This window comes from Anas acuta, chromosome 3, assembly GCF_963932015.1.
Source record: "Anas acuta chromosome 3, bAnaAcu1.1, whole genome shotgun sequence".
NCBI classification, from domain to species: domain Eukaryota; kingdom Metazoa; phylum Chordata; class Aves; order Anseriformes; family Anatidae; genus Anas; species Anas acuta.
The window spans coordinates 85,476,940-85,489,663 of record NC_088981.1 but is presented as its reverse complement, the minus strand read 5'-3'; the positions used below and the strand labels follow the sequence as shown (position 1 = coordinate 85,489,663).

The window sequence follows — 12,724 nt, the reverse complement described above, 5'->3', positions numbered from 1 at the left end:
AAAGTAACAATGCCTTGACCCATTCCCTAGGGAAAAAAAAAAAATTTATATATATATATATATATATATATATATATATATATATATATATAATGTTTGTGAGCTTTCTAGCTGAAAATAATGGTTGTGCACACACGATTTGCAAATGGCTTTCTTAGAGGAGCACACAGCTGGGTTTAACTCTAGCTGTAACCCCGGGTTTTCTTACACGCACACTTTTTTTGGGGGTGTGTGAGGGTAGGGAAGGGGTGGCTGGCACATGGCAGCAGGCAGCCGTCTCGGGGGCGGTACAAAAGCCCCCTCTGCTCGCCACACGAAGCGAGGTGGCCCCGTGACGGGGCGGGCGGCGCGGGGAGCGCTGAGGCGCGCAGGTGGCCGGGCCCCGGTCCCGCCCAACGGCCGCCGCTGCTGACCGTTGTGACCGTTGGGCGGGTCCGGGGCAACGGCCGAATCCCTGCGGTGCCCTGCTCTGTCCGTGCTGTTGCCGAGGCCCGAAAGCTGCTAGAAGGTTCCTGTGCTGAGCGAGAGCTGTAGCAGTTTCTGGACCAGAGATATTGCTTTCATCTCTTCGCGTACGTCGAGGCTTTTCCTTCCTCTCAGGAATGCAGGGAAGATGTTCTCCTGGCCCCTTTCGGATCCTGCTTTCTCCAGGCAGCTGCTGCTAGCCCGTAAGTAGTTGTGTGTGAAGAAAATTTAAACACTCACAGGCTAAAAAACAGCAAAGGAATAACACTGTTACCTGTAGGTGAAATTAGCCCTCACCAGAGAGCTGTTGAGGGTCTGTCTGAGGCTGTCGTGAGCTGGAGCATGTGGTGTGCCCCACACCCAGGCTGTGCCCTCCTGGGAGCGAGGAGCTGCAGTTACTCCTGTCTCAGGTGCCAAAATTATGTGCTGTTAGCTGTGAACTTTGTAGTGTACAGGTTAAAGGTGTATTGACCTGTTATAGGGAATGTTGTGGACTTTTTCAGCCAAGAGGACAAATGGGTAAGGAGGTCAAATATCCTTATTGTTGCTCTGTTAAAAGAATTTGCAAGGCTCTACTTACTTGGGTACAAGAAGATTTAGATAACTTAGTTCCCCTGTTCATAGTATGAAAAACCACTTAAGCCTGCACTCTGCCTTGTACTCTTGACTTCAGGGGTCACACACATGTATTCTTTAAACTTTAAAGCTTTTTTTTTTCTTCATTATGTTTTTCTTTTTTTTTTTCATTTGTTGTTTCTGTGTGTTCAGACAGAGCTACTTTACTGTTGTGCCTACTGAAATATCTATCTAGATGAAAGGTCTTTGTGAAGACCTTTAAGATCCCAGGCATTTGCTTTTTCATTTAGGTGAAAACAACCTTTTACAATCTAAAGTGGAGGCTTACAATTAAATGTTCTAGTTCCAACAAAGTTAAATCCAGCCTAGCACAATATGATTACTGCTTTGTAACGTCCTTTTGAGCCAGAAAAAGGATATTAGTTGAATAGTTCCTCGTTATTATTTCTCTGGGGAACTATTCAATATTTCAGGCTGCTACCCACTTCTATTTGGACACATTGTCCGTTATTGTTCATATATTATTATGAGAAAGGAGATACTTCAGGGATTTGCCGGTCATCTCATTGCTGAGTGTCAGATTTCTTCAGAGCTAATGGTGGTTGAATGCTGAGAGTATCCACCTGCCTGGATGCTAACAACAGTCAGAGCGTTGACCAGGTCTTTAAGCTTGTTTACAAAGAAACTGAATACGGAAAATCTGTGTTAGAGCCCAGCTGAGGAAATAGATGATGCTTCTTTCATTTGAGTATTTGAGTACAGGAGTATTTCAATTATATTTCTTGGTTATCTTCATTGCGTTATTATTGTTTTGAAATCCTTTCCAAACTAAGGGATTGCTGTCTGTTTTGCAGAGTTTTGTATCTGTGTCATACAAAACATTTCCAATTCCAAAAACATACTTCAAGATTACTGGTAATTTACAAGGGATCTCAACTTCCCTGCCTTGCTCTGGATCTGGTAGAAACTTGGAGTTCCATTTGTTTTGACCTGCAGTGCCTAAAACAGCATCCAGAGGTATACATGTAGATCAAAACTTATTTGGGTGCCTTATACTTTGCCTGTAACAAGATATTCTTAGGTTCTCTCAGACAACTTTGCATCAAAATGTCACAGCTGGAGAATGTGAAGTGCAGATTCGATGTTAACGTGGCCCTGAAGTTTGACTGCTTCGTTTGAGTTCCTATATACTTTTAGGTAGTTGCCTACTCTAAAACCTAATCCCTTAAAATTGAAAGGTCTCCATGTATAGAAAGGCATTTTTTTAAGGAATACCAAAAAATTCTTTGACTTTATTTTATCTATATACAGGGAAATAGATAATTGAATTTTTGGCATGTTTATAGTTATGCCATTTGCAGGCATCATTTATATTAATGATGTTGAAACATTGTGTCGAAGCTTACATGAAAATTTCTGCTAGTGTTTATATACGTACAGTACCTCTGCAAGCCACACTGATTTAATTTCCTTTGAAGATATGTAGACAATTTTCTAAGTCCTTGTGTAGTTCACTTACCTATTAAACTGATGTTCTATTTATGGCATAATACAGCACATTCTCTAGCAATATGTGGTCATGTAAAAAAAGACCCTATCACACAGACACAGGAGGAGATAGAGTAAGGTTGCTATGGGAACCTTAGCTCTAAATGGTCTGGCTTTTGTTGGCTTAAAATCTCAAACATTGTGTTGCATTAATTATGTTTTTGTTGAGGTTCTTTGCACTGAATATGAAATTTGTTGGATTCCTGTTCCAGTCTTACATGTCTGTGTGCAACACGTTTAAAAACAAAATTACTTGTGTTAGCTAATAGAAAAAGGGGAGATTGTTTCATTACCAAACTGAATTACAGTACTGAAGAAAATATGCTCAACAAATAGCAACTAGATTTTCTTTTTATTCATCTAGCTAAAATTCAGCTATTGCTATCCTCAGTTAGTATCCATGAGCCTTATTCAATAAAAGCTAATATAGAGGAACCAGCAGTGGGAGGGAGTCATAACAAAAGGCAGGAATGGGGTAGCAATTGTGGAGGGAAAGGGTTGGAGAATTCTCTGTTGGAAGCATGGGAGGGATTTCGGTACTGATTTTGGTAGGAGGAAAGAAGCTGAAAACAGAAACTGAATAAAAAGACATTAGGGAAGACTGAGGGAAGAGAAGAACTTGAGCAATGACAGAAGTTGAAGGATTGCTTTTAGTGCAGGAACCACTGGGAGAAGTGAGACAGGAATGGATAAAGAGAGTCTGAAAACAAGGTGAGTCCATTTGGGGTGGGTTGAAGCAGGTGGGTTGCAATTACATGGTGAGGACGCTAATAGAATTCAAAACATATATCCCCAAATTATAAATATATTAATCAGATCGCACAAGTTATTAACCATAAAGTCATCTTAATATATGTTAATATATATATATATATAGCATATGTATTCTCCTAAGACCTCTTCAAATCTTCAACTGTATGAGACCAATGAAGTTTCACACAGTAAGAAAGGAAACATTCTATAGCATTGAATTTCTTCCCAATACTTTTCTAAAAGTGTCATTTGATGATTTTCCCCTTGGAAAGCTACTTAGGGGTAATGAATATGATTTAATTTTCTTTAAATTATATTAGTTATTCTTAAGAAGCTTATGTTTCATTTGCTGAATTTTCCACAGAATGATTTCAGTCTTCATTCATCCTTATGGGTGGTGCAGAGAATGGAATTTTTATGATGAAAACTGATACAGCACTTTAAAACTTTTCAGTGCTGAAAAACAATACATTCGGCATCTATACTACAAGGCAGCAAATAGGACAGATGTTAATAGTAGGTATGCTCCACTTTAAATGGCCTCATATGGTAACTGTAATTTAAACAGTTGGCTAAAATTTCACGTTGTTTTAGCAACCGTAAATCCTCAGTCAAAGTACATACATCTTCAAACTGCTGAAAAACTGTAGTCTGCATCTGTATTTTCTTTAAAAATAAAGAGAACAGTGCTGGTGATCTTGGTGCCTTTTACAGAATCTTACACAATTCCATATATTAAGTAATCTTAATAACACATGGTAGAGTTCTCTCAAAAAAGAAATATCTTCACAATATTCCATGAACAGCATCTTTATTCTGAATGCTAAATTGACTGAGTAATATGCTTACATGTTCACAGTCTACTTATCTACTTCTGTGGACCTCATGCTCCCAGAGAAGATGAGTAACTACCAGAGTAATTTTCATGAAGTTTTAACAGGAAAAATTAGTGGAACACTAAAACCAGTCTAATTTCCCTCCTTCCCCAATCAAAAGAGGCAAATCACACACCACTTATGCCCATCACAGTTAACATTTCCGTAGCTTTTGACAAAAACCAACAGCAATACTAGTGACATGTTTATGTCATGTGGGTGTGTCATATCAAGGGGGCTCCACTGATGGATTCAGAATGGAAGCAGCCATTCCATGCCCCCAGTGTGTCCCAACCTCTTAGCCTCCTGCTTTTAGCAGCCTCTTGTAACTGCTTGAATAATGTAACCTGTTGGTGCCCATTATGAACAATACACGAGTGACAACTGGATTCATTCATCTTTATACATGCAGCTAATGCACTAAGGATGACAGGTGCCTGGAATGAATCAATCAAGGATGGATACGTAATGACAGACACTGTCACTTATCAAAGAGCGTAAAGACTGGGAGACTCTTCAAAGACTTAAAAAAAAAAAAAAAAAAAAAAAAAAAAAAGCATGTGATGTGCTACTTAATAAACCGACTGCTTGCTAACAAACACTGCAAAACTCACTGAGTTAGCGCATCCCATCTCACTGAGATGTCTTTGTATAATACAACTGTGAGCACATGAGACAACTGCAGTTTGTTTAAGCTCCCCTGTCTCAGGGCCCATGTTGCTTACTGCAATTAAAGTTGTCTACACTTTTCACCAGAGCGGAGACTCTACTCCATGGTGATGTCTTACCTCTGATTTCACGGTGATTATACAGGGCCTAGTTCCACACAACTCTGGAGAAAATTTCATCTTGCCCTGAGCCTTCCAAACGCACATCCTATCATTTGACAACTACTGTATGTGTAACAGATGGAGCTGTGGGAGCCTATGTTACTAGGATGTACTTACAATAAAGAATGTACGCAACATCTTCAAGCAATGGACATCCACAACCTTCTGTCAGAGGAAACAATGTCCCAGAATGACATCCCTCCTTGTGTGGCTAAGATGAAAAACACTAAGAAGTGCAAGAGTTTCAAGTACACTGATACCAAGGTCTTCTTACATATCTCTGCATATTCCAATCTCCTGTTCCTAGGAATAACTGGAAAGCTCTGATGTCAAACTACAGTTCAATCCATCTTCAGTGGGGTAGTTGGCATATGGGTTTATTAGGGAGAGAATGCAGGTGATACTGATTGTAGTAAGACTTCAGTCATTGTCCTGTGTGACGTCTTAAAATTGACAAGAAACAGGTTGAAAAAAGGCATTGTTAGTGTTTCAGTGGGTCTGAGAGTGGCATTTGATTCTAAGCAGGCTTGTCCTAGTCATAATTCTGCTTGTATTTTCACTGCCAGACTGCAGGTATTGCAAGCCCCTGCCATAACAGGATTGAGTTTAAGGTGATATGGATAGATGAAGAAAATTATCTAAAACCAGCAAGATAATACGTAGTGATGGCAAGTACAAAATCATAGATTTCAAAAGGAAAAAGCAGACGAACTAATCCAAACTAGCCAGGGAACAACAGTACAGAAAAGGGCTGGGGAATTATATTGTATTACAAATTGACCATGATTTAACTGTAATTTTGTTGCAAAGTATTTTAGGATGTATTAAAAGGAATTGTTGTATGTCAGAAGCAGAAGACAATCATTCTGCTTTACTTGACTTTAGAGAGACCTACATTAGTGCTGCATCCTGTTTTGAATGCCCCACTTTAAAATGCAGGCAAGTTAAAGGGACTCCAGGGAGAAGATTAAAATAATAAGTGAAGGAAGGCTGAAGGAATTGTAGAAAAGACTGAAAAACATAACAGCAGTCTCTCAGCATATAAAAGTTGTTCAGAAGAGCATTGTGACCTCTAATTGAGGTAGAAGAAGAAACTTATCTGTAGAAAAGATAATTTAGGTTAATACTAGGAAAAATGTTCTGATATGCCATCTGTGGAGACTGAAGATCCATTTTAAACTGATTTGTAAGGGCACATACTGGTGACATTGTAAGTCTTTACAACTTGACTCTATGTAGGAGGACAAACTAAATGATCCCTTTACATCTTTCAAATCCTTATTGTGTGGATTCTATTCTTTGCAGTATGGTTATTCTTACATGTGCTTTTACTGGTTCTACTTCAGCGATGAGAATGAGCTCACTACTATACTTAACCAGTGAAGTAGGCAGACAAAAGCACATTCATCATCATAGTCCAGTCTCTTCTCCCTTTTTTACCTGAGAAGCAAATTTTAGAGGTTCTTCTGATTAGAGGGAAATCTGTAAGAAACAAACTCATACCTACACGCTCAAACACATACTTCAGTATGTATTTCTGCTTGTATGTATACAGGTTAATATTTGATGGTCTATGTGTCCTGAATGTAGTTTATTTTTAGAAATGTAATTCAGATACATACAGAAATTACCTACATAAAACCTGTACTGAAAGATTGCCTTAATTGCTCTGAAAAGTAATTTTCCTTTAAGCTTTATACAAGTAGGTATCTTATGAAACAGATAGGCAGAGGAAAGGTGATCCTACTCCAAAATGCGTGACCTTGCTCAAACAATTTTGATTAGATGTTTTCTGTTTATTATACACATTGGTTTAAATTGGATAGTTCTACTGGCATGAAGATCTGGAGGCTAATGATTATTTACAAAGCATCTCCAAGGATTTCAGCTACAAATCAGTTTCCTTTCCTGATGGGTGTGAGACCATTACGAAAATAGAGCATCTACAAGCTCTGTTTTCTATCTGGCAATTAAGAACTCTTCTTTCTATGTGTGATTGTGAGAGTGACTTCTGTGTAACTTAATATGAACCGAGTTTAAATATTTATTAAATATGTTTAAAAAGACATTCCAAGTTGACATAGGCATATTATGCATTGATTTGAAAAGCAGGAGACAGGATCTGACACTGTGCATATATGCATAATATGTTTTGTATGTGGGATATTTTTGCATGCCTGAAGTGTCTTCAGTAACAGTTTGAGTCTGAGCTTTTATTTTTATTATGGTAAATTTTTCTATAATTTTGTTTCCCTGATTACATAGTCTTTGATTTTAATATTTCATGCTGTGGATGCATTCATTATCTTCTTTTTGTTCTCAGATGAAAGGCTATTGTGGTTATGCCATACTACTTATGTTGACAAATGCAATGTTTTATATTTTGCTTCCTTTAAATCAGTTAGAACTTCTGTTCCTGTAGTAAAATCATGAAAGAGTTCTGCTCAAAGACAGACAAGAACAGACTTATAATGTTGCCTACTGATAAAGTTTGGGTTGTAACCAATAAATATATTTGATCAGTTTGTATGCAAAAACATTGCCATTATAATACCACAATAAAAATGCCGGAGAAGGGGGAAATATTATTTCAGGTTAACAGTGGAGTTACTTAAGGAAACTTAGCAAATATGATAAAGTGAGTCAAAATATACTGAGGTATCTTTTATACAGACATTTTGAATATATAAGAAAATATATTCTAAATGTCTCAGAACTGTTAAATTTTCTTCAGCCTTTTATGTGTTCCTTTTTTAACATTTACAAAACTATTACCAACAGTCTTGTTTCTTAACGATCTTCTGAAGCTTCTTTTGCTTGGTCAACGATCAATCCTTGCCTGAAAATGTGCAATAAAATAATTACAGTATGTAATTACTAAGGAATAAATTAAAATATAGAAAATTATTCCACATTTTCAGATAGGATGTTTTACATTTGAGTTATAAATGATCATTTCTTCTTTTGTATGACTCCACGTATGAGTTTTACATCATTCTCTTTTATAAATTTCTTTTCATGATTACTATTATAATTCTTATACTTAGGAGAGGTACTGTTTCCCGGTCTCTGTTACAGTGGTTCTGGGCTGTGCACCAAATTCTATTTTCTTCTTTTTTTCCAGAAAAAAGGGCCTTTCAGAGCCCAGACCCTACAGAAAGAAATACTACTTCCTAAAGTACTCTCTGATGCTGTGTTGTGGCTAATGATGTTGTACATTTCTCTCCATCAGTCTTTCAGGTCTACAGCTCTCACTTTGATGCTTAATGAGTCATGGCTTTTTAGTCCAATACAGTTGCTTGATCTCGTTGTCCAACAAGAGAACTTACAGATTTAAGGCAAAACTGTTTCTCTTTGTAATGTAGTAATGACTAAAACAGTGCAGCAGACATTTAAGCAGCAACCACAGCAATGAATAACAGGATTTTTATTTTCAAAATGTTTATGACAGTAACAGAAAGTTTAATAGATTCTTGTTCGTTATGGTTATTCTCCAACAACACGATGTCGTGTTTTGAGGTAGGCAAGTCAGATTTAAAAACTTTCCTTTGGCTCCTTCAAGGAAAGAATTAAAAGAATGTTTTAGTCTAAGTCCTGATGATGTTTAGCAGTCTATACTTGTTTACTATTTACTCAGCAAACTATCTTTTGACACAAAAATTTAACAAAAATATTTCAAATCTGGATGCATTGTTGTAAATCCTAGCACATAGACAAGTGGTATTCTTCCATTTGGGAATATTCTGGAAGAGTTTACTATGGTATGCAAGCTGTCCTGAAATAATACCTGGTTTAAAAAAAAAAAAAAGGCAAGACCAAAAAAATCCAACAACAAAAACTAAACGTGAAACAGTAAATTTAACAGCAAGAACAAGACAAAGTAAGCACAAAAAATATATTTGATTTTGCTTTAAAAATGCAGAGGAGAAACAGGCATCAGGTTAAAAGGACAAAAGAAAAGCTTTTATTTTTAAAATAGCATAGATTGTGCATTTGTAATACATTCAAGGAATAGTTCTAAGAACAGCAGTGGAAAACAATGACAAATAATTCAGTCCATAATAATTATTTTCTAAAAGATGTTACTGTTAAGTCAGATTGTAGTCTGTAGAACGGGTTCATGGGTTGTAAATTACAAAAGGTTTGATTCAAGGTACCAATAAATTCCCTGTGATTTATGTAGCAGTAAAAAAAAAAAAATAGTAATGTATAATGCCACAACTGCAGAAGGTGTGAAATTGTAATCCCAATTCTATTTTATTCCTTAAGTAAGGAAACAGTTTCTATGCAGTAGCCACCCATTTTGTTGGCTAACCTGAAAAACACAGAAAGAAAAGAAATAATTGGAAGGCATCAGAAATACAAAGAAAAAAGATGTATTTGTCACTTCAGTACTAAATCATCTAATTCATCTAAATAATCTAAATATTTATTAACAACAAGCTTTTCTTTGTGGGAAGAGAAGGAAAAGTGGAATTTGTTAAGGTGAAGTAAAAACTGATAATCACCTAATTAAGTAAGTAAGCTTTTCACTCTATGCAGTGCTGTGACAATAGCAATATATGTTTGTAAATTTAGGATCTTGATTGGGTCCTGGGATTGTCATCAAACCACACCTACCCATAATGGAAGTGGTCAACTTCTAGTGGCTGCTAAAGGCCAGGAAGTAACAAACTGCTGTATTTTATTCCTGGGTTCTTCCTGAGTGAAGACAATTAGCATTTGGACTTAGAAGAGAAAGAAAATGCAGTAAATTCTATATGATTTTGTCCAGCAGGGATAGGAATGCTAATTTTATCAATAATGATAAATTTATGTCTTATACGTGGACAAAATCCTCTGGTTTTAAGCAAAGCTAGGAGGATGCTGAAGAGACTTGACTCAGCAGTATTGGACTCCTTCACAAATACTTAGCAAACAAACAAACAAACAAAAACAAACTTATAAGGCTGAGAGTGGACTATGAATAAAAGCTTTATGAAAAAAGATTTCACTACATACTAGCCATTTGCATCCTTCAACAGTTTTAAAATAATGGGAAAAAAACAAAAACATAGTGGTGAGATATAATTTGGGGGCAGCTCTTCTCCATTAAAAAAAATAATAATTAAGTAGATGTTATCAATCAAAAAAGTCTAAAATGAAGGCTGCACACAGATGAGTATTTGTAACTTCTTCCGTTGCTATTTATACTTTTTAAGGTGTTTTATCTATACTGTGCTTGAGCTCACTAAATACGAAACTATGAAGCTGCATTTGGTACCGTAACTTGACCAACAAAAGCACAAAACTTCATTATACATTTATTCCAATAAATCAGAATCCCTAGCTTTTAAAAATCTGTGAAGAATTAGGTAGACCTGAACCTTTCTGTCTCAGCTGAAAATAGGAATTGTTTTTGCAGACTTAATGTTGTGACTCCACCATAAACCAACCCTCTGTCCAGACGATACCCTTTTGAGACATGATAGGGTATTTTTATAAAATTAGATTCTAAATTTCCTTTCTTCTGTTGTTTCTCTCTTTTTTTCTTTTTGGTCTTTTAATGTTAGGTTTCTATTAAGCACATATGGTCTTCTGGTTTCTGCATAATTAGCTTGCACTGAATTTTCCTAATTGATTCCTGTTTAATTTTATTACTAATGAAAGGAGAATATTTTGTGATTCCTCCTTCAGAAAAAGTCTTTCTTTTTTCTACAGAGAAGTGTAAGTTATGCAGCACTGATCCAGCTTTTGGAGCTTTTTTCTAATTGCTCATTAGCTCTGGTGATGCTATATAGCGCTGGGGGAGCACTGACATCTTTTGTGTCTTCCTTTTCTGCACCTCTTGCTGGTGTGCAAACTAAGCACTCTCTCTCTTAAGTGTTTGTAAACATACTGGCTTTTGAATGTGGTTGGTGTCAGTAAATCTGGGAATTAAATTAATGAATTTAGGAAACTTGCAGAGTTTTCCTGTATCTAGCTTTTAGTCTTCGTATGCATCATATACTTGAAATTAACCTATTTTAGGACTTAAGTGTGTGAAGTCTTGAGTTTTCTTAGTTTTGGGAGCTTGCTTTTCAGAGAGAAGTCATTTTAAAACTAGGTACTTTAAATCAGACATGAATTCTTCATTTCTACGATTAAAGTAGCATTACTAGTGTCAGATGAAGGCATCTGTCCAAGAAAGCCATCTCTAGCTTTGCCAATTCCTGACTGTCAGAATTTACCCTCCGGTTTTTAAAAGATGTTTTGGTGCTTTGGCTTCACGGGCAGGCCATTTAAAATACAAAACCCTGCTTGCTAGACGAAGGAGTTGTTTCTTTTTTTTTTTTTTTTCTTTTAAAAATGACACACAGTGGAGGCCATGACTTGCAGTTTCTGTGCAGTCGCCTTGGCAGCGCCGTGTTTTTTTGCGGGATCCGCGTCGTGCGCTTGCAGACACCCCTCTCGGGCCGCACGTAAGGCGAGGACTCGCCAGCCTTGCTCGGCCCTCGGCGGCCTCCCGCGAGGGGCAGAGCCGCGGGCCCCGTCCGGCCCCGCCGCCGAGTTCATTCATTGTGCGCGGCCCCGGCCGCCTCCTCACCTCCAGCCCCGAGCGAGGGGGGAGCGGCCGAGCCCCGGCCGTGCAGGGCGCAGCGCCGCTGCGGCCATTTTAGCGTCTGGGGGCCCGAGCCCGGCCCGGGGGAGCCGGGGGGGCGCCCGGCAGGGCAGCGCCGCCGAGGCCCCGTTCATGGGGGAGAGAGAGGGGCGGCAGCGAGCGCAGCCTTCCCTCTGCCTCCCCCTCGGCTCGGAGGCGGCTCCGGCGGAGCCCCGGCCGGGCCCGTCTCCCCCAGCGGGCTCCGGCGGCGGCCGCAGGGCCAGGCCCGGCCGGCGACCGCGCGGGGGGCTGCGGCGGGCGGCCAGGGGGCGGGCGGAGCGGGGCGGGCGCGCTGCCGCCGCCGGCTGCTGCCGCTGCTGCCGCTGCGCGGGGGCCGGAAGGCAGCGGGGCCCGGGCCGACGGGGAGCGGGAGAGGGAGCGGAGAGGGCCGGGCCTCGGCGCTGCTGCTGCTGCCGCTGCCGGCGCTGCGGGTCGGGCAGCCTTCCGCAGTGGGGGTGGGCGGCGGAGCGCGCAGGCCGGGGGAAGGGCCAGGCCCCGCCGCCTCGCTGGGCGATGGAGTGAGGCAGCGAGGCTCGGCAGCAGGAAGATGGCCGGTGGCGGCGGCGGCGGCGGCTGCAGAGACAGCTTGTTTCTGGAAGGTGCGTGCACGGCTCCCCCGGGGGGAAACGCGGCCCGCGTTGCGCTTCTGGCGAGCGGCGAGGGGCGCGGAGCGGGCTGGGGGCCGGGGGCAGGCGGGTGCGTGTGTGGCTGTGCGTGCATCGGGTCCCCGTTGGGGGCCGACGACAATGAGAGGTGCCCCGGTGGCGTGGGGGAAGGGAGGGTGCCGCCAGGGCTGGCTCCATTTGGTGAAAAGAGACCTGCTTCGGAGGGAGGGCTTAGCGAGGGCGAGCCGATCCCTTGTGCTTTTTCTCCTTTTCTTTCATTTCCCGAGGCCGGGGCAGCGCCGTGTTTTGTTCGCAGGGGCAGAGCGCCCAGAGCAGCCGGGGCTTGGCGCAGCGCGGGGGGGGGCTCCGCGCCCAGGGGCGCTGGGCTGGCAGCCGCAGGGCGAGGGGGAAGCGGGGCTCGTCCTGCCCCTGCTCGGCGCCCAGGCCCCGGCC

General features: G+C 40.8%; 1 protein-coding gene across 4 annotated transcripts in view; it reads left to right on the top strand.

Moving 5' to 3' along the window:
- The first annotated feature begins 435 nt into the window (after positions 1-435).
- SENP6 (SUMO specific peptidase 6) overlaps positions 436-12,724 on the top strand; it is a 92,209-nt gene continuing 79,920 nt past the window's right edge. The window contains exon 1 of one of the 4 annotated variants that reach the window (XM_068678142.1): positions 436-668. In XM_068678142.1, coding sequence (XP_068534243.1) covers positions 614-668 — 55 coding nt within the window. In that variant the 5' untranslated portion in view covers positions 436-613. Of the gene's footprint in view, positions 669-12,070; positions 12,266-12,724 lie in introns of those variants that run through there. The other 3 variants (XM_068678143.1, XM_068678144.1, XM_068678146.1) reach the window with 3 other exon arrangements.